The 27,908-nt window shown below is 49.4% G+C and overlaps 1 protein-coding gene across 11 annotated transcripts in view; it reads right to left on the bottom strand.

The window, feature by feature from the left end:
• GRIN1 (glutamate ionotropic receptor NMDA type subunit 1) overlaps window positions 1-27,908 on the bottom strand; it is a 66,785-nt gene that overhangs the window by 17,481 nt on the left and 21,396 nt on the right. For all 11 annotated transcript variants that reach the window (XR_004372617.2, XR_004372614.2, XR_004372616.2 and 8 more), the window contains 10 exons: window positions 20,851-20,972; window positions 16,217-16,391; window positions 14,785-14,929; window positions 14,608-14,691; window positions 13,443-13,578; window positions 12,392-12,519; window positions 12,006-12,170; window positions 10,184-10,302; window positions 9,083-9,195; window positions 6,937-7,085 (listed from right to left, as the gene is read on the bottom strand). Coding sequence is in view for 6 of the 11 variants with exons in the window: in XM_032772874.2 (XP_032628765.2) it covers window positions 6,937-7,085; window positions 9,083-9,195; window positions 10,184-10,302; window positions 12,006-12,170; window positions 12,392-12,519; window positions 13,443-13,578; window positions 14,608-14,691; window positions 14,785-14,929; window positions 16,217-16,391; window positions 20,851-20,972 (1,336 nt within the window). In the remaining 5 variants the exon portion in view is untranslated. The remainder of the gene's footprint in view (window positions 1-6,936; window positions 7,086-9,082; window positions 9,196-10,183; window positions 10,303-12,005; window positions 12,171-12,391; window positions 12,520-13,442; window positions 13,579-14,607; window positions 14,692-14,784; window positions 14,930-16,216; window positions 16,392-20,850; window positions 20,973-27,908) is intronic.

Genomic DNA, 27,908 nt, shown 5'->3' with positions numbered 1-27,908 from the left:
CCTGTTATGTGCCTGGCTTGTCTGATTTCAGCCATCAGCTCTCCAGAGCAGGAAACAGGGCGCAGCTGGGTTTGTATAGTGCGTGAGTACATATGAATCATCTCCTATTAGCTCAAGTTTCCTAAGCACTGACAATGACAGCACCTTGATTTGTGCTGGTTCTGGCCAGGATTCCTGGTTCGCTGGGTCGGTCAGCCGTTCCCTGTCACCACGTCATTGTAAGCACCTGCCATCAGTACTTGAGAGAACTGGGGGAGAACCAATGATGGGCTCTATTCTCCTGCCTTTGTGCTGAACACAAGCTGACAGCTTTGGGGAGCTTGATGCACCCTTCACAACTTTGGAACCCCTCCCCCATCACTGATTCTTATCCCCCCTGTTTTTGCAGTGCTGGGGCGGGAGTTGTGCCTGCTTGTAAAACAGTTGCTCCCAAGAGTTCCCTCCTTCCCTAGCCTGCAGGCCTCACACCTCACATCTCGTGGGTATTGGCTCCTGCCCCTTCTCACACAACAGAAAACAGCAGGAAGAGCAGATGGGCAGGGGCAGGTCCCATGGGTCAGGTGAGGGGAGCCAGCAGCCTCTTCCTAGCAGTGTCTGGGGAACATGGCTGGGTCTGGGGAGGGACACAAGGGGAGCATTGCCTTGGCTGCTACACCTCAGCATAGAACCTTGAGAACTTGTTGTTAGGATATAGATATTCAGGCCTGTCTGCAAAGGCCTATACTTTAAGAATTTAGCTGTATTCTTATCACTTAGCTAGTTACAGAGGTATAAAAGAAAGAATCAAAAATCACTGTCTGTCTCTGTCATGAAAATGCTTCTCTCTACTTGTTGACAGGCTAAGGCCTTCAGCTACGATTTTTTTGGTAAAAAGGTTTAGGGTCAGCCATAAGAGCTGGGGAAGTGTCTGGTCACATCCTCACCCCATTCCAAACTAGTCCGAAATTAAGAATAAGCTCTATTGGAATGACAATCCTGTCCTGATATTCCTATCACCTCCAAAGAAAGAGAAGAGCCTAGAAGATGTGTAAAAGGAAACTTAGTTTGATTCGCTTTCCTGTTCTGGCAAAGAGGACTCACTTATCATAACGCGCGTTAGAAAAGGCGAGAAGGACAGATGGGAACGGATAACCCTTAATTCCTGGGTTTGTATAGATGTACTTTGAAATCCTCCACTTCTGTATCTGTTTGTTATGTTATATGCCATGTCTAATTGTTGGTTCTGTAATTGTTTCTGTGGTGTATGATTAATTTTGTTGCGGCTGTAAAGCAATGAAGGTAGTGGAATATAAAGTGTCGTTTAAATAACCATGGTTACAATATGTTAGGATTGAAGTTAGATAAATTTCAGTAAATGATTGGTTATAGCTGATAGCTAAGGCACAAACTCGGGTTTTGGCTATATAGTCTGAAGTTCACATGCGATAGTGGAAGAGGCGGGGGGAAATGGGAGACGAAGGGACTGGGACACAGGCAAGGATCTGTGGTTTCAGAGCCATAGGAATGGGGAACACGTAAGGAAGGATGAACTGGAATCTATGCTTGGCGGTGGAACTCTTCTCACCCCATAAACAGTATAGTTGAATTGAAAAAAACTGTACAATATGTTGCTGCAAACCTCTATTGGAACTCATGCCATTCCGTATGTTGGTTGCCCTCACTCTGTTCTATTTAGGAGTATCAGGCAGAAAGAACCAAGCTGGAATGCTAGAAACTTAAATCGAAGCGGTGAAGGGAATAAGCCCCTACCATCTTCGAGCCGTCGACGTTGGATGTAGCGATTTTTCCAAATCGAACCTGTTAGGGGGAGGGGATAGTGGCAAATTAAAGTGAAGTGCATCGTCAGCCTGAAATAAAGGCATCCGTTAAGTCGCCCTACACTCACAGTCCCACAGTCGAGTGCTGCGCTTGAGACGTTTTTCCACAGGTGTACAGAATCCCATGCGGCTGACAGCGTTAGACTGCTCTCCGATACCTGAATGGGTCCATTGCTCTCTGTTCATGTGAGAAGGACCAGGGAAGTGAGAGGGTGAAGGAATAAGCCCCCTAACATCTTGGTGCCGTGACTTGGATGTATCGCATCGGATAGGTGAGTGGCAGCCTGTAAGTCCCCCTCCCAACAGTCCACGCAGCTGCTTGGAGAGGGTACAGTGAACTCTCGTGATGGTAGTTGTGGGTTCTGGCAAGCCAGGATAAAGGATTTTTTTGGATAACGAAGAACCAGGGCCCATACCAGGTGCAGGGGTCAGCCTGGGATGAGATTAAAAAGGAAATGGAGGAAGTGTTAGGGGACCCTGAGGAATGGGGAGTGGCTGAGGAGCCCACCCTCCTTTGGTATATGGGTAGTGGAAGAAGGTCCCTGCCCATGGGGACTGCATGCCTTCCAGGGAAAGGAGGCACTTCAGTCCACTTGTGAGAGGGTTGATGTAAGGGCAGCATTATGGGAAGCTGCCAGTAATCTTTCAAGTTTGGTGCTGTTTCAGCAGGGCCTGCTGAAGGGTTGTAAATTAGTTAGGGTGGTTAAAGACGATTTGGCACAACAGAGTTTGGAGTCAGAAGCACAGTTAACAGACCACCTTTAGAAACAGGAGCCGGGACTTGGTCCTGGGGGAGAGAAGGAAAAAGTTTTCAGTGTGGAAAATGGCAGGATTTGCAGGAGCAGGTAACAACCCCAACTCTTCTTCCAGAGCCAGAATGAGAACCTGGAGGTCAGGGTTCCCAGCTGTTCCAAGCTGGGGAGCCTACTCTTGGTTCAAAGCCAGCTATATCCTTTTCTTCCTTTCCTCCTCCTTTCCCTCCGTTTACTTAATTTGCTGCTGGTAGCCTGTACTTTAAACTGACCTAACAGGCTTGATTAGTTTCTTTCCACCTCTTCCTCCTTCTCCCCCTGCCTCTCCACACCTTTGTTTTTCTGAAGTTTTAATGGAGGGGACTTTGGATACTGATGTGAAATGTTTCTGGCTTTGGTTTGTTTGTTTTTTGTTTTGTTTGGGACAAAGGATGATGAAGGTCTGCTGTATTCCACTGGAATTTTTAAGGTAAAAGATCCATGGGCAACCATGGAGACAAATGCTTTACTGCCTTTTCTGCAGTCTCAAGGTAAAGACAGCCCAGGTTAAGGCAGCTGTGTGGCAATAATTGTATTTGGTGGCTGAGATGTTAGAGACAAAGTGCACTGCCTTAAAGAACTAAATGTAGGAGTAAGTGATTTTCAAAAAGTAAGTTAAAAGTTAAAAATACCTTTTGCAAAAAATAATAATACAGGGTTTGGAAAAAAGTAAACATTGGAAATTGTGAAAATGGTACAGGTAAGAGTTGTGAAGATGTTAAAGGTAACAGTTGTGGTGTCAGAAGATGCAAGTTTTTGGTTTAATAATAAAACCCAGTTATATAAATGTAACTGTATGTGCAACTCTGTGCAGTCACATTGCATGGAAGCTTGGTAATTAAATTATACCAGGGGGTCAGGTAGAGTGGCTACTACCACCACTATGCTTCTGTCCCCAGAAGCCTTTGCGGCTATTTTGAGGGAAAATGGGCCCTTTCCCCCCAGAAATGGTCTACAGGGGACTGCTGCAGGCAGCAGGTGGAGGATTAATCTGATCAAAATTATTTGACTGTTGGGTAATGTAATCAAAATCACTAAAGGAGTGTCAGGGGTTTCTACTGGAACTTAACTTGACTGCCCCTGGCTGTCTCTGGTTGTACAAGATGGGAGTGTAATCAGGGTACAGTGGTGTAAAAAGAGTAATCACGGTGCAAGGAATGTTAGACAAAATAGAATTTTGTGTGTGTGCACAGAAAAAGGAAAAGGAGAGCAATGATGGGAACACTGAGCCTTGGGGTGGCTCTGGAGAATCAGACGGTCACTTTGGGGGTGCATGAAAACTCTGTGGGCATGGGGAGGCAGTCACACCTTGTGTAAAATTAATATGGCTAATATAATAAAGGTTAAACTATTTCCCAGGACATGTGCAGTGTATATTGGACAAGGGGTAAAAGAAATGCAAACAAAACATGGTACTTAATTAAAATCCTGTTAGGGCTCCAAAAGGAGCCACAATTGATTGTGCTTTCTTTCTCAGACCTCTGTGTGTTTTGGAGCAGGAGATGAAAGTGAAAAGTAAACACAACTCTGGTGGAAGTGGAATGTGTCCCTTTTAAAACAGTCTCTGAGCTGCTGATAGCTTTGGATCCAGAGGCAAGCCAAGAAAGCCTCTGTGTAAATGCAAATTAGCAAGCTGATGGGGGAAGGAGAAAATTGCCCTTTGCAGCACAAAGAACCTGAGAATAATGAATACATATGATAAGCAAACAAGCTACTAGAAGACTCAAATTATGGCCCTCCAGAAAAGGGAGGTGAAAAAACAAGTCAAGTCTGAAAATAAGGGGAACAGGTTAACCCTAAGGGTGTGTGTGTGTGTGTACAGACCTGAAATCAGAAGCTCTCAGCTATTATCTGAGAATAAACAGAAAGCTTGGTACAGCAAAGAAACTATTGCAAACCTGATCTGTTGTACAAGAGGGGAAACTGAGGCACACCACCTCATAACGACCAGTGAGTAGGGTAATTCACTAGCCTGACTATAAAACAAAATAAGGACTGCCTGGAGGTAATTCTTCTGTTTTTCCTGCAATTAGCAAGGAAATTTGTAAAAGAAATTGGTATTATTATTAAGCAATAATCTGTCCCCACTAGGGGGGCTGGAAATTGTTTCTTTTGTTTTTCAGACACTCTACAAGCAAGCTAGCGCCAGCAGAAGAATAACCCAGAATACCATGGATCTATGTTTTGTATTGTTTGTCTGTGGTGTTTGTCTTGTTGCTAGCATGATGTGGGTGGGGGATGGCTTCAAAAGGCTGACCTTGGGGGGGAGATGTGTATGGGAATGCAAAATGCTCAGCTAGGAGGCCAGCACCTGTGTAATAGCTACCATGGTGCCTGGAAATAGAACGGCAACTAAGGTGGGCCCCACAAGCCCTATGGGAATAATGAGAAGGGGAGGAGCTCACTGAGAATCAATGAAGGGGTGTAAAAAATGGGTGTAAATCAAACAAAATGTTTGGCTGTGCCCCTCTCCTATGACTCTGAAGGAGCAGGATCAATGGCCTATGGCAAGGGCTAGGCAATTGGGTGTACTGTGTATGAGGTGTTTTGCTAAAAATGTACATATTACTGGGGGCACAATTACACCAGCCCCCAACCAAACTACACACATCTACATGCTGCTATCTGCACTGTGGTGCAACAATGGATCTGTAAATCTTATTGCTGTGAATAATCGAACCAGGGCATAATGCCTGATTCCATACCAAGTCATTAAGTTGGTTCGGACAATAACCCATTTCTCTGTGGACATTCAATGGACTTATGATAAGCACGTAAAACTTCAGCTGCCAGCAACTGGACACATTAAGATCTTAACCCTGTGGAAGGAGGAAAGGCAGTGTTTTGGTGATGGCTCGGACGTTGGACCATACTGCAGTGGTCAGGACTCGATGTTGCTGTGCATTGTATATGGTTAACTGTACTTGTGTTACGCTGCATATGCAGATAAACTATAAGTAATGTAATAAGCCCTCCCCATCCTGCAGTGCGCAAGACAACCCGGACCCAACCTTCTCGGGCCCAACATGATGGGGAAGTCTGGGACACTAATTGGAATAGCTGTGGTACGCCTGTACGAGAGAAGGTGCAGGGCACTGTAGTATACGAGGGGCAGTGGGACAAATGGAATATCAACAGCTTCCACCTTGATGCCTGGCCCTATCAGGAAATATGTCGCCATATGTCCTATGCTTTTCCAGGGATACTTGGGCAGGAGGATCCCAAAAGAAAAAGGAAAAAAAGAGGTGGAGTGTTAGGATATAGATATTCAGGCCTGTCTGCAAAGGCCTATACTTTAAGAATTTAGCTGTATTCTTATCACTTAGCTAGTTACAGAGGTATAAAAGAAAGAATCAAAAATCACTGTCTGTCTCTGTAATGGCCTTCTCTTACTGTGACAGGCTAAGGCCTTCAGCTACGATGTAGTTAGGCAGCCATAAGCTGGGAAGTGTCTGGTCACATCCTCACATTCCAATATTGGAAGACAGTCCTGTCTGATATTCCTTATCAACCTCCAAGAAAGAGAAGAGCCTAGAAGATGTAAAAGGAAACTTAGTTTGATCGCATCCTGTCTGGCAAGAACTCACTTATCAATAGACACAGCTGGAGAACCCTTATGTCTGTATAGATGTACTTGTGAAATCCTCACTTCTGTATTGGTTTGTATGTTTATTTGCATGGTCTCTGTCTGGTTCTGTAATTGTTTCTGACTGCTGTATGATTAATTTTGTTGGGTGTAAAGCAATGAAGGTAGTGGAATATAATTGGTTAAATAACCATGTTACAATATGTTAGGATTGGTTAGATAAATTTCAGTAAAATGATTGGTTAAGGAATAGCTAAGCAAAACTCAGGTTTTGCTATATAGTCTGAAGTCAATCAGGAAGTGGGGCCGGGAATGGGAACAGGGACTGGGGATGGGGGAATTAAAATCATTGTCTTGCTAAAGGGGAAAATGGGAACAGGAACAGGGACACAGGCAAGGCTCTGTGATGTCAGAGCCGGGAAGGGGGACACTAAGGAAGGAAACTGGAATCATGCTTGCTGGAAGTTCACCCCAATAAACATTGAATTGTTTGTGTCTTTGGACTTCAGGTATTGTTGCTCTCTGTTCATGCGAGAAGGACCAGGGAAGTGAGAGGGTGAAGGAATAAGCCCCCTAACACTTGTGTTTGGGGCTCCAAGGATTATTGGCACCAGAGGTCAAGCTACAGGACCCACTTCCCGGACAGCAGATGCATATTAGATCATCATATGTTTCCGCATTTACCCTGCCTCAGTGACACAAGACACACACAACCCCTCTCAGAAAGGCGCACGCTAATTACCCTAGGGTCGTTAATGCCTGTGATTCTCTCTTCAGGTCTGTCTAACACCAGGAAGGCAGCCAGGTTGGCAGTGTAGGAAGCCACAATGATCATAGCAAAGCCAGCCCACACCATGCCAAGGATACGAGCAGAGAAACTCCGGGGAGCACCTGAGGGGGGAAAGGAGAAAGAGTTAGGAGCAAAGATGCAGCTCCATGTGTGTCAGCAAGGAGAGACCACCCAGGCCAGACAGGTACCCAGCAGGACACCATGGATCTGATACCCAGGGGTGGAAAACAATCCCCCTTGTCTTATCTGAACTACCACTGTCCAACCTGTCTCCTGAGGCTCTCAGCCACAGGGAATTATGGGAGTCCCATGGCTGACTCCAGGCCCCATTCTGTGACTGTCAGGGCACTGGTGCAAAGGGAGGACACAGACCCAGTTTGTTGTGTTGCTTCCCAGTACAGAATCCCCACACTTCCCCTCTGCCAAAGAGGCAAATAGCTCCGCCCTGCAAATATTGTCCTTGGTCAGCAGTGCCTCCAAACAGACAGCTCAGCTCTTGCCAGAGTGGAGAATTGATGGGCCGTGACATGGTGGGACCGTGTCCCAGCCTGCGTGGAAGAGAAACCATTTGTCTTGGTGTGACAGCAGGTCCTTCCCCAGGAGCTGCTTACACAGCAGAGAGAATTCATGGCTGGAGGCAGGCCAGTACTTGAGTGAGAGGCACCTAGGAACAGTGGGTGCTGTAGGCAGAGGTGATGTGTCTTCAGCAGGGACACTCGTCCTTCTGAGTCAGCAGTGAGCCAGTGCTCCCACATGGCACAACTGAAAGTGCCATGTCCTCACCATATTCAGTCACTGATGATCCCCTGGCATGTTTTTATACTAGGAGCAGGCATGTTAGGCCAGAATGCAATGACGGTAAGAACATAAGAATGGCCAGACTGGGTCAGACCAAAGGTCCACCTAGCCCAGTCCTGTCTTCCGACAGTGGCCAATGCCAGCTGCTCCAGAGGGAGTGAACAGCGCAGGCAATTATCCCATGTCATCCATTCCCAGTTTCTGGCACTCAGAGATTTAGGGCCACCCAGATCTTGGTGTTGCATCCCCGACCATCTTGGCTAATAGCCATTGACAGACTATCCGTCATAACCAAAGTTGTCATTTGGCCAGGACATTGGGCTGATGTAATCCCACCTGAGCTTCCACTGAAGCAGGTAATACCTCTCACCCTACTGGGTGACCTGCCTGCTGGGCTCCCGCCAGACAGTGAGATGGAGAGACCCTGTGCACGCTGCACATGGGAGCCCTGAGCCTTTAGGGGATTATCAGCCTCCCATGTGAGAGCTTCTCCTGCCCTTCTCCTGCATGTTTCATTGTAGGGAACGGTGCAGCGCGGCCAGGCTGCCCTCCCAGATAGCCCCTCCCCTGGGACATACACGGCTCTCCTGTGCACGTCACAGGCTGGGCTGCTCAGGACCTCTCACCTCGCTGGCTCCCTCTCTCCTCAGCTGGCCAGCATGTAGGGAGCACTAGCCTGCTTGGGAAAGGTCTGAGCTCAAGAGAGCTCCTCTGAAAGCTCCAGTGCTCCCCACAGGTGAGTATCGAGCCCCCAGGACCAGTGTATTGCAGCAGACAGCAGCATGTGAGCAGGGACCTGGCTGGTCTGGGAGCTGTCTACCTCCTCCTGTCCCTCTGGGAGCCCTATGGAGGGACTCCCAAGAGCTCATGAGAGCTGCTGCTGGGCAGAACAGTTCATCAGCTCAGCTACACTTGCTCCAGGGTGGCTGCCCATTGATACGGCTTAACTCAAGGAGGTCACAGAGCTCCCAGCCTGGACCTAGCAGGGGGCCCCTACCTGAGGGGGCCTCAGCAGTGAGGCCAGGAGCAGAGAGGAGGACACACCCAGGGAGGACTTGGTGCTGCCCCTCCGAAAGAGGGGAAGATGGATATGAACCTCCCCCAGCACATTGGACTGGTGTCTTCCTCAGATCTGAGATGAAGCACCTGGGTCTGCTACTCCGAGGGCCCGGACATGTGCTAATGCCTACTCAATTTGCAGTATTTAAAGCGAGAAGGGATCATCTAGTCTCACCTCCTGTATACGGCAGCACACTGAGGTTCCCTGAATTAACTCGTACTGAGCTCAAGCAGATCTTACCTTCTCCGATCCCAGAGTTCAGCAGCACTCCCCAAGAGAACCACATGGCCGAGGAGAGGGTCAGTGCATCTTCCTCCTCTTCCTCACTGTTAACTTTGAACCGGCCAAAGGGGCTGAAAAACAGGGCCAACCGCTTTGCTGGCACACACCACCCCAGGCACCCCCAGTGCTGCCCAGCACATCCCATTCCCAACGCTCCCACACCGGGGCCACACCCTGAAGCTGCCTTTGGCATCTCCAGCCCCACATGACTGCACCGCATGGACCACAACCTCCTCCTGCAACGTCACCCAACCACCTCCTGCTTCCCCGGCCTTCCCTGCAGAGGTAGTTCTTCCCACTCCTGTCCATTGGTGTCCCACTGCCGGGGGCATCTGCTCAGCGTGGACCTGTCCCATTTCTGCAGCCACCCCCTGCTCTCTAGAGCTTCCCGCAGAGCAGTGGGGCTCCCATCATATGCATGTCTGCACTGATCTGATTTAGCCATTCATGCTGCTACGTCTCCAGCCTCTGGGCCCATGAAGAGAAAATCCTAAAAATCATAATCGGCTCACAGCCCATTGCCCACTTGCAAGGTATGAATGGACTCGGCTCCCACATCAGTTGTATGAGATCTTGGTGCCCACAGGTACGGGGCTGCCTGGAGAGGTGGGCATCACGCTGCATGAAGGGCTGGACACGTAGCCTCTTGGGGAAATGAGGGAAGCAAATTCCAGAGTCCACCGAATCTGCCCTGGCCTGAACCCCCTGGGTTTAACTCTAGGGGCTAGTAGCTGGGCCTCTAGACTGTCACTAGGCCAAGAGTCATGCTCCCACATGTCCAGGAGCCATTCACACTAGATCCATGGCACTCAGAGCCACTCAGGAGCCAGTGCAGTCCATGGAGCCTTGGTAAGACGTTCCCCGGAGCTGACACTGCAGCGATAGCGGAGCTAGCACTCGCCAACAGGCCTCGGGGGAGCCTGTGTAGAGCGTGTGTCAGTAACCCAGCTAGAGCTCTCACACGAGTCTCCTCCCTGTCCCCTCCCCACCCTGTCCTAAGTGCTTCTCTCCCCCCCCCCACTACACTCCCACCCTCACCCTCACCCAAAGGTCAGTTACCTGAACCGGTCTAAGAGATATAACATCACGGCCACCACATGCACTGAGAGTCCCACCAGCAGCCACAGTGTGCTCTGGAAAGGCTGCATGAATGAATCGAGGGTGCTGCGGGGGATTTCCTAGCACAGAGGGAGAAGAGGAAAGGAGCACTGGCACCTGACTGAAAAGAGTCATTTGGGAAACCAAATCCCTCTGCCAGCCCCCTGCATCCAGCCCTGCCTCCCTCCCTGTCCTCTGCTTTGGATGGTCCCAAGACTTGACCTGTTCCTGCAGGTGAAGGCTTGTAGTCCCTGCTTTAAAGGGGAGGCTCCAGAGACGCTTTACTTTCATTCAGCCTCCAAGGGAGGTTTAGCCTCCACCCAATAAAGAGAGTCCAGGGGCCATGTCCATTCTCCAGCCTGAGAGGGTTTAGTTTCCTTCTTAAAAGAGAGGATTCAAAGTTTGTGTTTGTGCAAAGTGGTTGGAAACTTTGCTTTGCCTGGTGCCATCACAGGAGAACAGGGAATGGGCCAATGGGAGCTGAGGGGGAGTGCCTGCAGGTGAGAGCAACGTGTGGAGACTCCTGACCCCCCCACCCAGGAGACGGACCTGCTGTCTGCTTCTGGGGTACAGCATGGTGCCCCAGGACAAGCAGTGAGCCTGCCTTAACCCTGCTGCGCCGCTGACCAGGAGCCACCCAAGGTAATCCTATGCCACAACCCCCAGCCCAGCCCTGAGCCCCCCTAAACCCAGTGCCCACTCCTGCACCCCAAACCCCTCAACCCTGACTGCACCCCAGAGCCTGCACCTCCACCCCAGATCCCTCACCCCTCCTGCACCCCAACCCTCTGCCTCAACCTGCAGCCCCCTCCTGCATGCTGAATCCCTCAGCCACACCCCCCAGCCCCGATCCCTCTCCCTCACCCTGAACCCCTAATTTCTGGCCCCACCCTGGAGCCTGCACTCCCCATTAGAGCCCTCACCCCACTCCCATACCCCAACCCTCTGTCCCAGGCCACTGAAAATGAGGGTGAATGAGCCACCGAGGGAAGGGGAACGTAGTGAGCTGGGGCGGGGCCTCAGGGAAGGGCATTCGGTTTTGTGCAATTAGAAAGTTGGCAACCCTAGGGAGGGAAGGAGGCTGAACAGGCCGGTGGTGATGCTAGTATTGCCAACCCTTATATTCATTCATTGCTTAGCAGTAAGTGAGCCCACCCAGTGCCCAGGGCGCTGTCCCCTGGTGCTAATAACTCACCAGTAAAGCCCAGCGAGACAGCCAAAGCACGCACCTCACACTCCAGCAAATACAGGGAACAGGAAGTGCCGGGATGGGACGGGTTCTAACGATGGGGCACAGAGTGACCGTAATGAAAACTACCAGCGGGGAAGCGGGTAGCGCTTAAAACTGGGAGAGGGACAGCGGAGGAGAGTCAGTCCCACCCCCTGGAGCCGCCGCTGACAGACCGACAGCACTGAGCGCAAGGCTTCAGGAAGGGGTCTCACTGCCCCGTGGAGCTGGAGCTAAGGGCCTTGAAACCCACGGGGCCAAGGACCCAGTATAAAATGCAGGGTTGGTGTACAATGATTGCAGCCTGTCCTGTAAATATGAGATGGACTTAGGAGCAGGGGAGGATCCTGAGACGCAGGCCGTGGGGCTTTGGATGGGGAAGAAGCAGCCTCGGGCAGGGACGGATGGGCAGGAAGAGAAGCAGGGCTGAGGTGGAGGTTTTGTCCAGAGTCACTCATTAGCTGGGGCTGCCTAGGTGCGGGGACGGAATCCACCGTCCGTCTCGGCCTGTCTCTGAGGGGCATGTCTGCTGGCACTGGCTGCACCGGCCCTTACCTTCTTCACCAGGATGGTAAGCCCCTGGTACTTGAAGGGCTTGGAGAATTCGATGTACTGCGCACGCTCATTGTTGATGGTGAGGGGCGCCACGATCATGTCTGCCTGGCCACTCAGGAGCTCCCCCATCATCCCGTTCCACTCCTTCTTATTGCTGTTATTGACCTGCAAGAGCCGGCAGCGAGGATCAGCCCCGCTCTGCTGCTGATCTCAAGGTGCCACCACCTCCACAGGCAGCATCAGCCCATTCAACCTCTCCCACCCGGGGCAGAGAGGGAGGGGGGCTTTGGCTCAGGCTCCTCACAGGAACCCCAGCTGCTGCTGACAGCTGCCCATATACATTTCTCCTGCGTCAACACAGGGCAAAGGGACAGGTCCAAACTCACCCGCTCCTGTGTGCCAAATTTACCATCAGCAACCAGGTGAACTTCGTAGGTGAAATTCATCACCCCTGCAAGTCTGATCAGCAGGTCAATGCAGAAGCCATAGCAGCACAGTGCCACAGTGGGGCGGCCTGCAGAGGGGAGCAGGGATGAAGGACTGTTATGCAGCACCACAAAGATTGCAGAGAATCCAGCACATCAGTGGCTAAGCCAGCAGAACCTAGTGAGCCCATGTGCAGGAGGTCAGACTAGATGATCATATTGGTCCCTTCTGACCTATGAGTCTATGAGTCTATGAGCAAAGAGAAAGCATCTACCCGGTGCCACGAGGAATAGAGTGGGAATAGTTCCAAGTGCTCCAGTAAAAGTTCTGCCATGTATTTTGCCAGCATGAAGAAGTCACAGCAATGACACCTCACTGCAACCCTGTACTCAGAAATGAGAAACACCCAGACATGTTTTACTTGCGATTTATGTGTGCAGTGAATTAGCAAGGTTAATACCCTATTGGCTATACAGGAGACCTGCCAATGCCACTGAAATGCATTCACCACTGCGGTGGAATGCAGTGGATGTTTAACAGCCCACAGCAACACTGCTCAACAATTCAGGATAGGAAATGAAGGAGAACACAGTCTTCATCTCAAGGAATTTAGAAAGGCAAAGTAACTTCCCCCATTGGAATTTACTGCCAGGTGAGATTTTACTATGGGATGGGGGAAGAGACAAAAAGAAAGAGAACAAAGGAAGAAGACGGTGAATAAGGGAGAGAAAGGCACGAAGAGAGTCAGAGAGAAGGGAAGAAAGGAGAAGAAGAGAGGAGAGACCTGCATGGGGGCTGCATCTCTCTGTGCTGGGGCATCTGAGATTCCTAGCACCCACATGGCAATGGAGAGGAGCTGACTGGGGTGTTCTCTGGCCGGCCCAGGTGCTCAGATATTTTTCCAGTGGGCTGCTCCCTTTAACGGTCTGCAGACCACAGAGCAGGATTGGGCTCCCTCACTTTTTTGATGTGAGTTGATGCTGCGTGTTCACTCACTGGAAGAACAGTTACCTGGGATGGTCTCATTGGGTCCAGTGCAAAAGACCTTTTTCACGGGGTCTCCATTGATGGTAATTTCTTCCTTACATGTTCCATCAGCTTGTGTTGCTTTCACGTACACAAAAGGCTCTTGGTGAATTGTCACAATCTGTGGAGGAAGCAGAAATGCCCATTTGCCTCAGAGACTGAGCCTGTGACAGGGGCCTTCTCATTCCCCAAGCAGGTGTGGGACACACACCAGGCCCCAGCAAAACACAAACTGTCTGGACTACTCAATCTAGCTCCCACGATGCCCATCACCAATAAAGGCATCATCTTCCCTAAAGCAAGGTTCAGCCAGGAGAGCAGGCTGGGGTGGGCTCTGAAAGTAAGGGCAGGAAGTCTTTGTTGAAGGGGTCAGAGATCACAGAGGGAAGGCTCCTTCAAATGCATAATGATAATAGTAATAATCCTCCCCCCACCCAGCTCTCCCGCAGCACTTCTCCCCCATGGATTTCAAAGCACTTTACAAATGAGGCTAATAGCATTACCCCTGTTTTACACATGGGAAACTGAGGCATAGAAGGAGGCAAAGTAACTTATTCAGGGTCACCCAACAGGCCAGTGACAGAACCAGAAAGAGCACCCAGGTCTCCTGCATCCCAGGCCAGTGCTCTGTCCAGTAGGTCACACCAGCTCAAGCTAAAACGAAGCTCCTTTAGCTCTGACCTAGGAACTGGGCCAGGGCCCCATTTACAAACAGACAACACAACCCTGAATGAGTCTGGGCCTGCCCCTCATTCACAAGCCCCTGGGCGCTGCTCTGCCAGGGCAGAGTTTGTCAGAGCATAGATGTGCTTTCGTGTAACTTCACGCACTCCCATGGTACAGCCCCTTGGCGCTGCTGGCTCAGCATAAAGAGGCTTTTCAGTGTAACTGAGACCAGTCCTGCCCCAAGGCCAGGAGATACATGAGCAGGACATTCCAGAGGATTCAGGGTGCCTGGGGCAAAGCAATTTTGGGGGCCCCTTCCATAAAAAAAAATTGCAATACTATAGAATACTATATTCTCCTGGGGGCCCCTGCAGGGCCTGGGGCAAATTGCCCCACTTGCCCCCCCCCCCCGCCCCCGGCAGCCCTGTACGTGAGATGAGCTACCAGTGGCTCCATCTCGCCCAGCTGAGACATTTGCTGGTACCTTCAATTTGGTTGACATCTGATAGCCCGCAGGTTTCTCTGTCTCTCCCCCAGGCCAGATGATCTTCCGGTCATTGGGAAGGACCTGCAAGTATCATCGAGAGGAGAGCGAGACATCAGATGCCTGGTGCAGGTTCTGCACCTCCATCTGCGGCTCTCCGTGGAGGAACATACGTACATGGCTGCCATTGTATACCCCAACTTGAACCAGTTTCCGGTTCTGCAGGTTCATGATGCTGTAATTGGCGAATTTCCTGTCCCCATCTTCATTGAACTCCACTCTCCCGGTCACACCCTCAGTGTACTTGCACGACATCAACACTCTACAAAGAAGACTCCCGTTTAGGTCCCAGTACAAGTTTCTTCATCTGCTCCCGTCCCAGAACACAGGACAGCAAGGCGGATGAGAGCTCAGTGAGAGGGCAGCCTGGCTATCTGGGGAAGAGATGTGGTAGCTAGGGGATCGGACCTTTCTTTAGTCAATGAGATAAAAGTTGTGGATCTGTTTTCCCTGGACTAGAGAGGCCCCAGCAGCTTGCAATGAGCCCAGGAACTACTGCTGAGTTTTCAAACCTCATGGAGCCCTGAGCTCAGCAGGTTTTACTCTATGAACTGATCAGGGGAGCAGACACAACAGATTGAAACGAATCAGACCATGTGAGCTAGCATGGGACACTGGGCACTGAATGAATATCAAGAGAGGGAGGCTACAAATTCACTTCTTCCCCCAAGCAGGAGTGAGTCTCACCAAGATGAGATCCTGCAGAGCAACTGAGCTCCAGGATACCCAGATCCCATCCCGCAGAGCAACTCAGCCTCAGATCTCCCAAGTGCCCCAGCACCAAAGAGCACGCCTACAGCCTCCAGGAACAAATAACCATCCGAAATGTAAAGCTACAGATTTTATGAACAAAGCTACTTTGCATGCACAGTGCACAATTTTCTAAAACTCTTACATTTTCTAAATGAAAACCATTTTCCCTAATTCTATTCACCACTCCTCAGTGGGGTCTAGTACCATGTGATGTCTCAAGCTGACATATTATTGTGCTGTAGGCCAATACAAAATTAAATAAAAAGTTGCTGGCATTTTTTTTATACCATGAACAAGATTATGCTTCTATTTGTTTCATTCCCTAATAGTGCAAAACTGACAGGACAGTGTGTTGCTTAGACTTCGCAAATGGATTTTCCGTATTCACCAAAAGGAAAGTGAATTTCTTGGAAAACGATCATCTGAAAATAGCTGATCGGAATAGCAGTGGTTGTGCACATTCCCCGCAGTTTCCTGCAGTGATCGCTGTTGCTCTTAATTATTCTGCACAGATTTACTTTCCATCCTGAGTGACAAAATCATGAAGATTTAAAAAAAAATTAAAATTAAGTATCAATTCAAATCCCCTTCCCTGTCTCCTCAGTGGATTAATTCACCAGCAGGATTAGCATGAGAACCTAGGGAGGCTGATGCCTAGTCCTGTGCTCCAACCACTAGGTTACACTGCCTCTTCAAACATTTGGGGAATTTGGGGAACTCATAATCCAGTTCCTACCCAAAGTAACAATTGGTAATAAATAACCAAATGTGGAGGGGAACCCACGTGCCCAGGTACCTCTTGAAAAGAGGGCCAGTCTTCCAGATGTTGGTGTTCCCAACGCAGCCTCTTGGGGGGTCTGTGATATTCTCCTTCTCGAATAAGTCATGCACTGCCTGAGCTACCACTGCGACAGCATCGCTGATGTGAGCTGACTCGTTCTTCCCGTTAATGAGCTGCAAACCAATCACCCCTGGAGCAAACAGAGAGCATGGCACCGGTCAGAGAACCCCAGGCAGACATGACCTCCCTGCAGGTGCTTCTCGCCAGCACAGAACTAAGATCCATGGATCCCCTGCTCCTGGCCTTCAGCTAGCAGAGCTCCACCAAGAGGCCAATGAACTCTGGACTGTGGGGGACCCGCTCCCTACAAACCTTGGTGCTGAGGATGGCAGGAGTTAGGCTCAAGCTGGGGCTACCTGATTGCCAGCTTCCTTCTGTAGGAAGGCACTTTGCTACTTTGCTCTGTGTTATGGGGAGCACATAGCAGGCAGGCAGCAGAAGGAGTAGACAATGCATGTAGAAGATCCAGCACTGAAACTAAAACCCAAGAGGCATTACTGGCAGAATTGGAGTAGGTGTTTGCTCTGGGCAAGGGGGAATGATATCCACTAAAGCTGTTGTTGTTCCCTGGAAGCAGTCAGAGAAATAAGCTTGGTTAGCGACAATTTGAACTCAATGCTGCAATTAGACTGACTGCAACACAAAGCAACTATAATCCCAGTGAATTAGCTTCCCCATCCTCAGTGTTCTTTTAGCTGATTCCCCTCCTGCAAAGTGCTGGATGCACTGCACTGCTGCTATTGCAACATGCTGCCAGGATGCAGTCAGACACTATATAAGGTTGCTTTAGCCAATCCCCATTTGGGAAAGAGAGGGGCTTAGCAAAAGGCTGCCCTTCCCCACTAGGTCTCTGAAACTGAAGCTGGCATAAATGGAGATCTGGCCCTAAAATTATTTGGATGTTTGCAACGTCACACATGATCTTTGAGAAAGAACATACTTTCAAGATTTTATCCTGAGTCCTGAGTTCCTCCTGCCTGGGACTATTTTTCTAATCCATCTCCTCTTTTCTTTTTTACAGAGAAACAGGCTTTTTGGATGCTTTATGGACACTATGAAGGCCTTCTGGAAACCTCTGTGAGCTGTGGCTTTATAAGAATGGTCATCCTGGGTTGAACCAATGGTCCTTCTAGCCCAGTATCCTGTCTTCCAACAGTGGCCAGAACCAGGTGCCCCAGAGGGAATGAACAGAACAGGGAATCACCAAGTGATTTATCCCCTGTCACCCATTCACAGCCACATCATTTTTTGCAAAACAATTCCCTTTTGGCTTAGTCTCTGCTCCTGAAGAATTTCAGAGAGTGGTATCTCAGCTCCAGGGTGCATGTTGCTGTTAGGAGGACAGTCTCACCTTTGCAAAAATTATTCCTGAGCATACTGCTATTCTGGCCCAGTGCTACCTAACTGCAACTAGCTGAGATAAAGTTGACTGAGGCCAAGTGCAGTTTTGCAAAAAATACTGTCGAGTTCCTAGGGCATGACGGCGCTCAGGGTTTCTAGGGCATTCTCTGCCAGCCCGTGGTATGAAAGTGACACTGAACGGCTGCAAGCTGTTGCTCTGTTACCATTACCTGCTGATTACCGCGGCTGAGGTTTGTTCCTTGGCCTAGCTTAATACACAGGTGGCCATGCTTTGCCCAGTTTCAGTACCCTTGCCAAGCCGCTGGGAGATTTAACCCGGGGCCAGGGACAGTAGGTTTGGACCGAAGAAGCAAAGCATGATTTTAAAACCCTGTGTCAAGCCCTCTGCCGGATCCAACCCCATGCTTATTTTAATCTATAGAAGCCCAAAGTGGTTCAAACTGGTGCATTCAATCAGCGTCTGGGCATAGTTCTGCTCTAGGAGGGATGGCATCCCATACTCTCACCCCAACAGACGCAAACTATTCCCAGACTGAGCTATAGCTCTTGGCAATGGTTTTTGCTATTATACGGTTCAAGATTTACGTAGTGAGAAGACATTTCACCTTTGAAACTGATCATTAGACTATTCCAGGCCTCTGTCATAAGGCAATTGATCTACTGCATGTGAGGCTGCAGTGGTGGGTTATACAGCTGCAGCAATATGACTTGGATTTGGTACATCTCAAAGGAAGATGTAATATACTTGCCCATGCTCTTTTGAGAAATTCTGCTGGTTTGACACCCTCGTATGCACACACTGTATGTTGTTGACTGAAGAGATGTCAACAGACTCAGGGAGGACCGCTGATGCTATCTTCAAGATGCTGAACTGTGCAAGGTGATATGTGCTGTAAAGGAGGTTGGCCAGACCCAGTCCTTAACACAACTTGTCTACACTCTACAAAATTCATTCTGAGTTCCCAGTGAAGACATGTGCTACTCAATATATCTTATACAGAGAAGCCTGAGTGATCATCCCTGCAGTGTTGTGACAAGCACTCCTGGATATGGCTCATGAAGGACATTTGGGGATTATCAAAGATGAAGGAACTTCTGCAGAATTATGCTCGGTGGCCAGGGCTGTCCTCAGACATTGAGTGATATGGATAGAACTGTTGTTCCTCCGGCACCTTTGAAACTGGTAGTTGTAGACAGATCGTGGCAGACAATGGCAGTGGATATTACTGGCCCCTCAGTTGCACTGCATGGCTACACACTGTTGACCGTTTGATGCTAATGCTTTGCCCCATTGCATTCATAATTTCACAGGCATCTCAGAGGAGCTCATTTCTTGCCTAACCACGTCATTCACTACGTTTGGTCTACCAGAGTGCTTTCTTCAGATAGTCAGACACCTTTTGTATCCAGAGAATTTGAGGTCTTTCTGATGAGTATTGGTATGGTACATTATAAATCTGCTGTGTTCCATACCCAAGGAATAGAATAGTGGAGAGACTGCATGGAACTCTGGGAAAGCACGTACTTCACATACTGAAGGAATGTCAAAATACCTCCTTCCCTGTTGCATTAAGTTGTGCTTTATATGATATTTGGTGTACATCCATGAACGTATTGGAGAAACTCTGTTCTATTGGCTCTTCAGTTAACCTATGAGAACCAAGTTGTCCGTGCTGATGAAAAAGGATCATCCCACTCCTCTGCCATCCTCGAAGCTAACTGCTGTGTCTAGGAAACATGAGAGTTTCAACAAGAGTATCTATGCAAGACTCCATGTGTTCTATCCTGGACAAGGAATATATGTTAGGGGAGGGTCTGGAAGCATTTTCAATATTTGTGGCATGATCTTGGAAGCTTCAGGGTACAAAGTGTGGTGAGTTTACCACAGTGAGAATTCATTGTTAACCAGTGAGATGTACTGCCTACCCCGAATGGAAACAGATAGGGAAGAGGACGCTCTTTGTGCATAGGATGTCAAGTGGCCAGTTGTGGAAGTTGTGCCACAGCAACAGCATCCACCTTTTGTGCTGCATCAGAGGTATCACCTATGGCCCCGGGATCACTTGGTGTCTCCAGCCAGTGTGATAGACCCAGGCCAGTTGGGTACAGCAGAGTAGTAGAAGGGAGGGATACTGGCCACCTGATAAGCAGTTTTCTGTTTCCTGAGTGACCAGAGCAGGGGCTGCTCCAGGCTAATGAGAACACCTGACTCCAATTAACGTTCAAAGAGTCAGGTGAGGCCATTAAGTTAATGTGACCACCTGACTCTAATTAAGGCCCTGCTGATACTGTAAAAAGGGCTCACTCCAGTCAGGCAGGGGAGAGCCAGAGAAGAGGAAGTGCGGTTGAAGGGCTGGTTAATGAAGACACCCCCAAACCATTGTTAAGGGAGCCCTAAGGTAAGGGTGAAGAAGAAAGAAGCAGGAGATCTGTGAGGAAGTGGCCTAGGGAAATGTAGCATCTCTGGCAGTGAAAAGTTGGCTGCCTATAGCTGCTACCATTAGGGTCCCTGGGCTGGAACCCAGAGTAGAGGGCGGGTCAGGGTTCCCCCCAACTCACCACTACAGGAACATCTCCTGGGAGGGGAAGTTAGGCCCCTGTCAGGACAGGAGGCTAAACTGTTCTGAAATTAAGCTCCCAGGGACAACAGAGACTGTGGGAGTTCTCTCACCAACCTCCTTGAAGGCCTATGATGAAAAGGGCTCAGTAGACTGTGACGCTGGCCCTAGAGAGAGAGAGTCACAGTGAGTCACTGAGGCTAGCATAAACTGCCTAGAAGCGCAGGACACACGTGTGTGTGTGTGTGTGTGTGTGTGTGTGTGTGTGTGCGCGCGCGCAGCTACTCAGAGCTTGCTGCTCCGTATCTGCTCTTGGGACTGTTACTATGTTTTATTCAGACTGTTGCTGTCCTAACTGGCTCATGGTTAGTGCATGTTTTGATTGACAATGCACCTTGGCATTTTGCTGCTGCTGCTGCTGCTGCTTCTTTTGTGTTTGTTTGGTGGCGCTGGGATTGCTGTTCTGGGGTGCATCAGAGGTAACATCGTTAACAACAGGAAGTAACAGCGAGCTGGTTGTTTTCTCAGAATGCTCTGTGACAGCCAGGACAGCGCTCACAGCACTGTCTCCTCCCTGGGCACTCCTCTTGAACCCAGAAGTCCTAGTGATGGGCCAAGATCCCACTGCACATGCAATGAACGTTAGCACCGAGAAGTGGAGGTAAGTACCGTCAGGGGCGTATCGCAGGGCATTGCCAGATATCTCTCTCTCCCCCACCAGCCACACGTATCCTGAGCCCGTCATATTGAGCACAGCTGCCGATCTGTACACTGTGGCGGCGTCATCCTCACTGAAAAGAGACAAAAGAAAGTGACAGTGATGAGTCTCTCTCGATCGCCTCATGTACCAGCTGCCTCCCTCTCCCCTGCTCTGGTTCAGACCCAGCAGGCTGAGGAAGAATGGCCAGAATGAAACCTCATACAACAGCAGAGAGAATCCCCATCCTCTTTCTGTCCTTTCCTCTCCCTGTGGGGCTGGGATTCCTGAGCAGGATGCAGTCCAGAGCACAAAGGCAGAGGGTTAGCTGTGATTGGGAAGTCTCCCCTAGTCCAGCAATGTGAATCACTCACAGCCAGCCCAAGGTGACATGAGCACTTGCTGAGTGGGGGCAGACAGAGAGGTTGAAGATACGGAACCCTGTTCTGGAAATGCTGGCGACAGTGTGGGTGGTGATCAGCCCAAGCAGATGGACTCCAAGGGCTGAAAGAACCTGGTTTTCTGCAAATGATAAAAAATACAAGAAGACAAACCCATTCCCTGCTGTCTACCTCTGCCTCTAGAGAGAATGTTCTTTGGGTTTTCCAGTGGACATGGGCAGGGCGCCATGCAGTGCGTATGTGGTGTGATACAGCATGGCCAGAGGGCAGCATGAGAGCGTTAGCAGGGGGCCTTATTCCCTGCCAAGAGAGGAAGGTTTGCTTTAGATTAACTAGAGCACCTGACTCCAATTAGAGCACCTGACTTCAGTCATGTGATAAAAACCCCTGCTTCAACCAGACAGTGTGGGAGTTGAAGGAGGAAGGTTTGGTTGGAGCAGAGTGCAGGTTGCAGAAGTTGGAGAAGAGAAGAGTTTGATAAGAGAGAAATAGAAAGTTTGGAGGAGTGCTGTGGTGGATTGTGAAGTCCAGAAGAAACCCTAGGTAAGGGGCACCAGGCTTGTGTAGAAGGGAGGCAAGAAGCCCTTCACAAGCTGAAGGGTAGGAGAGGGAAGTAACCCAGGGGAAGGAACCGCTAGTTCAAGTGGTTCACCACAACCCTCAGGGCCCCTGGGTTGGGACCTGGAGTAGAGGGCGGGCCCAGGTCCCTCCCTCTCCACTCCCCTCCTCCAAGGACACTAGTGGAGTAATTAAGAACCAGTTCAGAGGCAAGCAATAGCGCCCTGAAACTACCCCAGAGAAGAGAAAGCACGAGACCCAGCAGATCAGTACCAGCAATTTGCCACAGTGGTTAAAACAGGACTATCCAGGGTACAGAAGTGTGTTGTGAGGCCTCCCTGGGTGCATGGGTTTGACTTTGGCTGTGAATAGGAGAAATTGTGCTCAGTGTATTTTCTCTCCCCCTTCACTCTCCCTGGCTGAAATCACAGCAGGAAGGAGCTACATTGAGACTAGAATCTGTTTGGGGAAAGGCAGAATTTACTTGTCAATAATACTGAAAAGAACTTCATCTGCCACCCACTCACCCAACACCAGACCCAGAAGAGGGAAGTGATTTCCCTGTAGAATCCAGACCAGCATTCATGGGCACTGCCAGTTCATTATCCATCATCATTGTCATCGCACCATGCCCTGGTCACGGGCACAGACCCCCATTGTGGTAGGCAACGGACAAACACAGAGCAAAAAGCCTGTCCCTGCCTCGGAGAGCTCCCAGTGCAAGTGCTATTCTGCCATTACTGCCTGCACTGCACTGCCTGCAAAGCCTTGCCCCTAGGAAGGACGTCATCACAGCAGCAAGTGAGGGAGATTGCCTGACAGACTGGGTTAATTCCTGGACACAAAATGTTCCGGAGGCAGTGTCCCAAAAGCCATAGGGCCCAAGCAGGAGTTAAAATGCTGCCTGGACCCATGTATGCCTGTTTCCCTCTCTCTGAATGGGGATGGATGACTTCCTGGCCCTGATCCTGAAAAGTGCTGAGCACGTCCTCACAACAGCTGGGAGCCCTCAGCTTCACTGACATTCCTAGGGACTGAGGGAACTTGGCATGTTCAGCACCTGGCAGGTTCGGGCTCAGTGTCTGCAACATGCTTTGAGAAATGTGAAGTCCTACCAAGGGCACGATTCGGGTTTCCACAAAGGCCCCTTTCCATGGCTAGGGTCCTGTGATGGGCCTCACAATGGATGTCAGTTACAGCCCCTTTAGAACAGTGCACATTGGTATTAGTATACATGAGAATTAAGCCCTAATTCAGTGTCACTGCTTATCAACAATGCATAGGCTGGGATTATGTGAGACCAGAAGGCCCTGAGTCCTGCCAGGCTGGGATGGCTGGGTGACAGCCCTGTCTTCTCTAGCTTTAAATGTCTTGTTTATGTGTTTGAAAACTCTGAAGATCCCTGTTACTACAGAGGAGGCTGTTACCACAGAGAAGCCCCTTACTCTGTCTCCTCTGCTCCCATTCTCTGTCACTGTGGACAACACCCCATCCTCCAAAACTCACAGGCCCATTGCTGGGGCCTCACCAGGTGCCAAGTGTCTGTAATGGACAAAACCCATTGCTGAGCAGCCAGGAGAGGAGGCTGTATTGTGTGCCAGCCACAGGAGAGGCTGGGGAAGGCCTAGTGAGAGTGATGCTGAAGGGGAAATGGCAGGGGCAGAGGGGAAATAAGAACATTATTTCCATGGGATGATATTCTAGCCAGCCATGAGCCTGGGCTAGATGCACTTTTTGCTGTGTTTAGTGTGAGCTTTCTTATTGTAGAATATCAGAGTTAGAAGGGACCTCAGGAGGTATCTAGTCCAACCCCCTGCTCAAAGCAGGACCCATCCCCAGACAGATTTTTGCCCCAGATCCCTAAATGGCCCCCTCAAGGATTGAACTCACAACCCTGAGTTTAGCAGGCCAATGTTCAAACCACTGGGTTATCCCTCCCCCCACCTCTTGGCTTTTTTTCTCCCACCTTCTAGCAAAGAAATAACCTAGCAACCAGCAGAGGCCATGCAACCGCCCATTGCCCAAAACAGACTTGCTCCTTGGCAAGAGAACTGTCCCTGGGGCAGCATCCATCTGTCAGCTGAGGCGAGGGGAGAAGGAAAAGGAAGCACAACCAGTGGAGAACTGGTGGTGTCTCAGGAAGGCAAGGGCACCCTATAACTCCACTTGTTACTCTTGTTTCCAACCAGCTCATCAGCAGCCCTCCAATAATCCATCCTGCCCAAAATCCAGACTCACTAGGGCTGGGGGCTCTACTCAGTTTAGCCTGACTGTAGCTCATTTCCTCTTACTTGATTGACCTGTCTCTAAATCTGGTGATTCACCCTCGTTAAATCCATGCTTCCAGGTGCAGCTGAGGCAGCTCATGCCAGGGATTGACCCAGGGGCCTCTTGAGCCAAACACAGGAGCTAGCATGGCTGCAGCTGCCCAGGCAGTGGCTGTACCACGCTCCCAGCCTGTGTGCATTGGGCATGGCAAGGGGGAGATAATGTGCACTTTCCTGCAGCTAGTCATAAATATTGTCCGTACGGTCTAACTATTCCTAATATACAAAATTCTTCTGGCACATCTGGAAGTTCCTCTTTTTCCCGTTGTAAACATTGGATCTGGACTTGCTGTTTCCAGTCAGTCAGCACCAGGCTTCTCCAGGATTGGCAAATACCCTGAAAACAGCACTTGCCTCCAGCTATTTACCATGATCCTTCACTTTGTCTTCTCCAAATTCATCATCACCCATGGGCTCAATCCTGCTCTCTAAGAATCAGGGCGTGTCATCGACCTCTATGGGGCCTCTTATCTACCGTCAGATCCATCCCTACCTTTCACTTATTCAGACTCTTGCTTGCCATGGTTACATTTCACTCTTCTCCAGATTGTCCCCCTTAATGTACACCCCCCTACCCCCCGACCCCTCCCACACAATGCACTGCTAATATCCCCCTTATCAAATAAAGATGAAAACACTCTGTAGGTTTTCTGTTGTTTCTTTACTTCTTCACCCTATTATAATGAATACAAAAAAAATCTGTATAATGCTGTGAATGTAAATTTTGCTTTACACAGATTCAGTAAAGCACAATCTCTGCCCTGAACAGCAGCAGCCTAGCAGAGGGAGGAGACATTACTGGAGAAGGGAACTAGGCAGGATAAACCCTGGTCTTGGTTGGTTTTAGAGAGAGATTGGAAGAAGTAGGGAAAGCAGATGGTAGATGTAAGCCAAGAGTGGGAGCAATGAGATGGAAGGATTGAGAGGTGCACAGAGCATGAGAGGAGGGAGCTGGAAAACATGAGGTCAGAGAAATGGGCAGGGGCAAGATTCTGCAGGACCTAGAAGGTGGGAGGGATAAGTGTGAAATGGATGGGGCCAGAGGTAAGAAACCAAGGGAGGGATAGAAGAGGAGCTGATGGGGCCAGAACAGTGGGGAAGGAGAGATGTTTAGTAGGTAGAGGTGAGAAGTGGGGAAGCCAGGGAGGAGAAGGTAATGATGGTCCAGGTGAGAGCTGACCAAGGCACAAAGGAGGGCATTAGCTGTGGAGACATGGAGGATGGGGTGCTTTTAAAAGGAGTGAGCATGCACCTTGGAGACAAGGAGGGACGGAGCGCACAACAGTGGTAGAAAAGGGAGGTGAAGGAATGGGCTCAAGAGGAAAGGCAAGATACTCAGAGCTGGAGAACATGAGTTCCAGTTGGTGGTGGGTCAGCCTGAAAGAGATGCTGGTGAGCCTGCTGCAGACGTGCTGAGATGATACTAGGTTTGGTGGTGGAAGGGGCAGGGAAAGCCATGTGGGTGAGTGAGGTCACTGACGGGGAAGCTTAGAGAAAACAATGAAGAAGAGACTGAGGAGCAAAGGAGCCAGCCAGAAGCACAGGAGCAAGCAAATGGAGCTGAAAACAGGAGAGTTTGAGTGGGAGTTTGTAAGGGGCGGTTGGAATGTGTATGGTGTTCTGCTTTTGTTGGGTTTTTTTGGTTTTTGTTTTCCTTGACAGGAGCTTAGGTGGGAAGGCTGTGACAGATTCAAAGGCAGCAGTGGTAGTGACCCACGGAACGCAAGAGCCAGAGAAGATGTCTGGATATGGAAGCTGTGGGATGTACATTATCCTGGAGCAGGGACCTGAAAAGAGCTTTATTTGTATGAAATGCCGCTGATGGAAGAGAAGATCCAAGTGGAAACTATGGTTGAGTTTTGAAGGTGATTAGGGCAGATGATGGAGGGATGGAAAAGGCTGAAGGGGAAAAGCCAAGACTCACAGATGCTAACTGGACTGAGGAGCTCTGAGGGGAGGCTGCTGGGTGAGGAAAGAGGCCAGTGGCAGCATGTCACTATGAGAATCAGGCAGAGGAAAAACCCGACTAGTGAAGGAGCAATAGAGCTCAGGAACAGGTTTGCGGAGTTGGAGAATGAAGAAGGGGCACAACAGGCAGTAACAGAAGGAGGGAGGGCCAGGGAGAAGAGAACAGAGGCTAGTCCCATAACAGGAGGGGAAGAGTCAATGGAGACAGACAGAGTTCAGAGCCCCAGGTGGATACAGGATCACTCACCGAAGATTGCAAGGGGAAAACAAAAAACACGATGACTTGCAGCCAGAAAGAACAGGAGAAAGGCCAGACAATCACACCAAAGGGCAGGTCTACATGACTGGTGACTCCCTACTAAGAACAGACAGGCTGGTTACCAGAGATGGTCTGTAGAACGGAAGGGTGCACTGTCTGCCAGCAGTTAAGATACAGGGTGTGGACCTGAAACTGAAGAGAATCCTAATGGGAGTCTGAAAGAATCCACTGATTATCCTTTGTGTGGGAACAAATGATACTGATAGATTCTTGCTGGAAATGGATACTCACGTGATCTTCAGTGGCATCCTACCTGTCTCTAGAGGAGGAGAATGAAGGCGAGACAAGATGACTCAGGCAATGGTCCTATGAGGACGGAGTTGGGATGTTTGACTGCCGGGAGGCTTTCATGGATAAAGGACTGTTCTAGAGGGATGGACTCCACTTGAGTAGGGATGGAAATAGACTTCTTGGATGGAGGTTTGCACAACTGATTAAAAGAGATTTAAACTAGGAACTTGGGGGAGACAGCTGGGAGATGCTCATGTAATCTTCTAATATTGACTGTGAGGAAAATCAAGTAAGAAAGGATACAGCAGTGGAGAAAGGAACAGCAGTGCGTAGGAGAATGAACATTTAGAGGAAAGATGGTGCTGATACCAATGAAGCTAAAAGTCAGGTAGGCAATACTGGCCATAGAATGACTGTACCTAATTGGGTGAGGAATCTGGGTGCAGCCAAGCAGAAACAATTCAGATGTCTGTACACCAATGCAAGGAGCCTGCGTAACAAAATGGAGGACCTAGAACTATTGGTGTGGGAAATGAAACCGGATATTATAGTGATAACAGAGACATGGTGGAATAGCAGGCATGAGTGGAGTACAGATATTGAAGGGTATGTGCAGTTCAGGAAATGAAGCTAAAGATGCGGGAGTAGAATTGTATGTTAATGATGAGGTTGACTGTAAATAAATTAGAAGTGATGGTCTAAATAAAACAGAGTCTGTTTGGGTCAAAATAACTTTGGGGAAGAAAGCTACCAGAGGCTCCCCTGGGATAATGTGTGGGTTACGCTACAGATCCCCAGGATCCGATCTGGATACGGATAGAGAGCTGTTTAATTTTTTTAATGAACTATATACTACCAGGAATTATAGGAGATTTTAATTTCCCAGATAGAGATTGGAGGACAAGTGCTACTAATAATAGTAGGGCCCAGATTTTCCTGGCTGGGACAGCTGAGATTTATTCATCAAATAGTTGTCAAACCAAGAAGAGGTGATGCCATTTTAAATTTGGCTTTGGTGAGTGGCGAGGACCTCACAGAAGAATTGTCTCTAGAAGGCAACCCTGGTTCAAGTGATCATGAGCTAATTCAGTTTAAACTAAATGAAAGGATAAACAAAAATAGATCTGCAACTAGGGGCCTTGATTTCAAAAGGGCAAATTTTAAAAAATTAAGTGAATTAGTTAGGGAAGTGGACTGGACTGAAGAACTCAAGGAGTTGAATGTGG

This window comes from Chelonoidis abingdonii, chromosome 24, assembly GCF_003597395.2.
Source record: "Chelonoidis abingdonii isolate Lonesome George chromosome 24, CheloAbing_2.0, whole genome shotgun sequence".
NCBI lineage: Eukaryota > Metazoa > Chordata > Testudines > Testudinidae > Chelonoidis > Chelonoidis abingdonii.
Note: the sequence above shows the minus strand (reverse complement) of the source record. Positions and strands in the feature narration are given on the sequence as shown.